The 4,229-nt window shown below is 57.5% G+C and overlaps 1 protein-coding gene across 5 annotated transcripts in view; it reads right to left on the minus strand.

Moving 5' to 3' along the window:
• Window positions 1-3,930, minus strand: part of Trabd (TraB domain containing) — an 8,793-nt gene extending 4,863 nt beyond the window's left edge. The window contains exons 1-3 of one of the 5 annotated variants that reach the window (XM_048803204.1): window positions 3,723-3,930; window positions 758-819; window positions 384-462 (exon numbers count right to left, since the gene is read on the minus strand). In XM_048803204.1, coding sequence (XP_048659161.1) covers window positions 384-462; window positions 758-787 — 109 coding nt within the window. In that variant the 5' untranslated portion in view covers window positions 788-819; window positions 3,723-3,930. Of the gene's footprint in view, window positions 1-383; window positions 463-757; window positions 1,282-3,722 lie in introns of those variants that run through there. The other 4 variants (XM_048803206.1, XM_048803205.1, XM_015506906.2 and 1 more) reach the window with 4 other exon arrangements.
• Window positions 3,931-4,229: the final 299 nt, after the last annotated feature.

Below are 4,229 nucleotides of genomic sequence, written 5' to 3' on the forward strand. Positions count from 1 at the left end.
GGGGGGGGGGGGCAAGCCTCCTGGGCACATCTACCCATGGCTGCTCCTGTGACTGTGTGGGCATCTAGGCTACATCTGTCCCTCATCCCACCCAGGCTGCTGCAAGGGATCACCCAGGGCAGGTGACAGCAAGGGGACCAAGTGTCCCAGCCACTGCTCAACTCCAACTAGGGCTGGATTGGGTAAAGGACAGGGGCTCCGAGCAGGCAGAACTGGGGCACAGCAAGAAGGGGCTCCTGATGCACTCAAGAGCTCCTTCCACTCCCTGGTGGGCCAGGGATGCCTGCAGCTCTGCCAGGCTCTCAGCAGTAGCCAGGCCAGCTGCCTCCCCCAGCCTAGGGGCCCACCCCAGGAAATGCGCCAGGATGCAAGGGAAGACGTACACAGGTTCTGGGGTTCTCCGGAAAGCACCCTGGGCACTGACCCCGAGGCCCCTGATGTCAGGACGGGCTCCCCATCAGCCTGTGGGTGGAGGGAGAGTTCCAAGCTGGGTGATCATGTTCCCTGAACTCTGGCCTCCCAGATCAGGCTGACCTCTGCCACTGAAGGCCACCCCCAGGCCAGCCTGTTACAGGGACCTTCCCCTTGGGGGTTTTCCTGCTGGACTCTAGAAAACCCAGTGGCTGTGCCAGGTTCTTTGCAGAGAAACAGCTGGAGTGACAGAGGCCACACTGGGGTGGGCACCGAGCTGAGCAGCAGCAGCACAAATGCTGCAGACCCCAGGGTTGTTCAAGAAGCGCCCAGCAACCCCCCTCACCTCCTGAGGTGGCTGCTCCTCCACCTCCATGTCTGGGACTTGGCTTCCTGACCGATGGACGCCTGAGGAGATAGGACATGGTCCTCACAGAGGCCCCAGGACAGGGCTCAGGGCTCTTGGCACAGTGGCGCTGGAGTAGGACCTGAGGCTTCCCACCTCGACACTGGCTACTGAAGTCTAGGGTCTTTTTGGGTGGGGCCTGGCTGGGGAGAGGCCGGCAGCCTTGATGAACAAAACAAAAATAGCAAGCAGGGCAGGCACACAGGAGACCCCGCCACCCCCAGCACTGAGAGCAAGCGGGAGTGGATCAGGTCAGGTAGTACCAAACTCCTGAAGTCCATTTCAGGACACAGCAATGTGGTAATCACTGCAAAGAAACCCTGAATCTCTTTTAGTAATGGCAGTGCGGGTGGTGACAATAGTACGGCTGTCCGTCAGACAGTTATCATCCTTAGATTACCATTTCTTCAGTTTAAGACAAACACAATGCAGAAGAACCTGCCTTAGAAATGCTGACAAGGGACCTCGTGCGGTGGCACACACCTGTAATACCAGCAACTTGGGAGGCTGAGGTATAAGGACTGCAATGGGCAACTTAGGGAAGCCCTGTCTCAAAAAAAAAAAGACTGAGGAGGCAGAGCACCCATGAGTTCAATCCCAAGTACCCTGCCACTCCCACAAAAAAGAATGCTGACAAGGCCTAGATTGGTGCCACATCACGGTTTCACACTGTGTCCCTCAGAAAGGTACCAGGAGCTCTGGGAATGAGGGGCTGGAATGTCAGACAGCACAGAGGGACAAGCAGAACACCAGTCAGACCCATGCCTGAGGTGACTGAGGCCATGGTGGAGACCAGTGTCATGCTGAGTGCTGGCCACATGCCCTGTCCCTTCGTGTGGCTCTTCCTGGACCTGCTCAGTGGACTTCATGCACCACCTGGCAGAGCTATTAAAATATCCAAGTGTCTTCCGCTCATAGTGCTGCAGGAGCTGAGAACTGACGTGGCAGGGACACCTGGGACACAGTCACAGGCAGAGGCTGCAAGGCTCACACCACGGCACACGGCCAGGGAAAAGACTCAGGCAAGTTGGCGAGGGCAGTGCAGAGCTGAGTTTGGGCCCCAGCTTGCGAAAACGGTTTAAATAAGCTCTTTCCACTGGAGAAATCTGGCCACTAGGTGTTGTAATGCTCAGGAACCAGAACATTCCACTGTGCTGTCAGCTGCGGCAGGAAGCATGGTTCCACAGTTCTGTCTCCAGACGCGCGTATGTGTCAGAAGTGTGTGCCGAGGGGAATGTGCCTCAGAGGCCACGCGGGGGCAGGTGCTGGTGGACAAGGCTCCAGCCCGCAGATGCTGGGATCCTCTGCGCTGTCATAAGCTTCTCAGAGGTCTCATGACAAAGAAGAAATGAGCAGCGAATGGACACAGTGCTCTCCCAAGCTCTTCCCCTTGGCACGCTAGGGCTACCCCACTGTGGTGAGCACCAACAGAGAGCTCCGTGGCACCTGGCTGAACTGCTGAGCCAGCACAGCACCTCTGAGCTCAATTCCTCATCTGCAACAGGCAGGACTCGGTGAAGCACCTGGGTGGACAGGGTTCTCTCTAGATGTAACTGAATACCTGATGTGGTGTCCAGGGACACAGACCTGCCCTGGAGCTGAACAAGAGGAAGAAGGCCATTCTAAGCATGGCTGGGCCTCCTGGAAGAGGAACTGCCATGGAGAAAGGGGCAGCAGAGGGCAGGGCAGGAAGCTACTCGGGCCAGGGTGGAGGAAGTTCAGTTCAGACTAAGGGAGACAGACCCCAGGCTGGCCTCTGAAACCTAGTCCTCGGGTCCCTTGAAACCACTAGTCACTGTATGAGAGGGGAGTCCACACCACTGCATAGCTGTGTGCCACTCCCCTGCACCTGGGCTTTCAAGCCTGGAAGCTGCCTTAGCCTGTGGGTGTTATCAGGGTCAGCTCGTCAGGGAAGGACCATTGTTGGCTCTGGGTCTGTGCACATCTAAGGATTCTGCCAAACTGTACAGGCCTTGGCTCATCTGAGCCTCACCCCTAGGGACCTCCTCCTTCCCTTCTTTAAAGTGCTCCATCTATTCAAAGCACTGACCAAAACGCAAAAGGGAGAAGTGCCAGGAGGATTGGGGGAGCCTGCCTTCCAGGGCAGTGTGGCTAGCTGGAAAAAAGAAAGCAGAGGGTGGAGAGCAATTAGAGCTGGGGGGAGAAGACCCCTCAGCTCCAGAGGAGCAGCTCAATGGGGAAATGGGAGATGATCATCCTTAATCCATCTTAATACGCGGAAGTAAACAGTTCTTATCTATCAGCAGAACAAGGTTGCCAAAGCATGAAGGAAAAAAACTTCTTTAAAAAAAAAAAAAAAAGAAAAAAAAAAAACCACCCTTTGCAGCTGGGCGGGAGGACGTGGCACCACCAGCGAATGGGAGGGGACCACGTTGCCTCAGCCTGCCCTGCCCTCCCACGGGTGTGGCAGACAAGTCTGTGGTCAGCCTGCCCAGGGCACGCCTGAGACTGAGGAGGACAGTTCGGCCTCTAGGGTTGGAGGAATGACTCCAAGGCTGCTCTGGAGAGGCCCAGGACTGCAGCAGGAATGGGTCTTGCCTTGTTCTCATAGGGGCTGTGGGTCAGAGGAGCCTGTCTGGCCAGGAGCCAAGCCTTAAGCCCCATGATGACCAAGCTACAGAAATGCAGCACCAGGACCACTGAGGCTCCCAGCCCTAGCCCCTGCAGCCACCCGCCAAGGGCAGTACTGCCCAGCGTGGGACAGTTAAGCAGGAAGGCTACAGGCGCAAGGTCTGTGAGTCTGAGCTTCTCTCTCTGATGTGAACACACACACACTTCCCCAAACTCTGGTTTCCATACTCTCAGGTGTGATTTCAGCAGGTTGCTGTGCTCCCCTATCAGCCACCATATCTCTAGTGGGGAGCAGAGCCTGGCTTCCACTTTCCTGTGCTTTCTGTCCTTTTGAGACAGGTTCCAGTCCTCCCTGGAGCCCAGCAGACCACTTGCTGCTACCCTCAGGGGAGATAAATGCCTCCTCTTCTCCCCAATTCCGCGGCGGCTTGCAGGCAGTTTCCGGCCCTGTTCCTGGCCACACCACCAGGCTACTGTGCTGGGTGGGACTTCGTCGGTCAGATGTCCCCAGCCAGCTCTCCCTACAGAGCAGGACTGGGGTGGGAGATGGACACGGGGTGGGAGAAGCCTCCTGCGAGACTCCCAGAAAAGCAGCCTCTGATCGAGAGCTCGACAGCCTGTGTCGCCCAGAGAGGGCCATCGGCTTCAAGGGCAGGTAAGGCGGCTCTCGTCTGGGCGCCTGGCGCTGCAACCCTGCGCCCCAGGTCGGAGTAACAGGATCCAGGGTGGGACGCAACTGCCCACGCGGCTGCCGGCTGCATTGCGTGGCCACACCTACCGCACTGCCCACCGCACGGCCTGGCAGCTGTCCCTCCCGGTC

This window comes from Marmota marmota, unplaced genomic scaffold (assembly GCF_001458135.2).
Source record: "Marmota marmota marmota unplaced genomic scaffold, marMar, whole genome shotgun sequence".
NCBI lineage: Eukaryota > Metazoa > Chordata > Mammalia > Rodentia > Sciuridae > Marmota > Marmota marmota.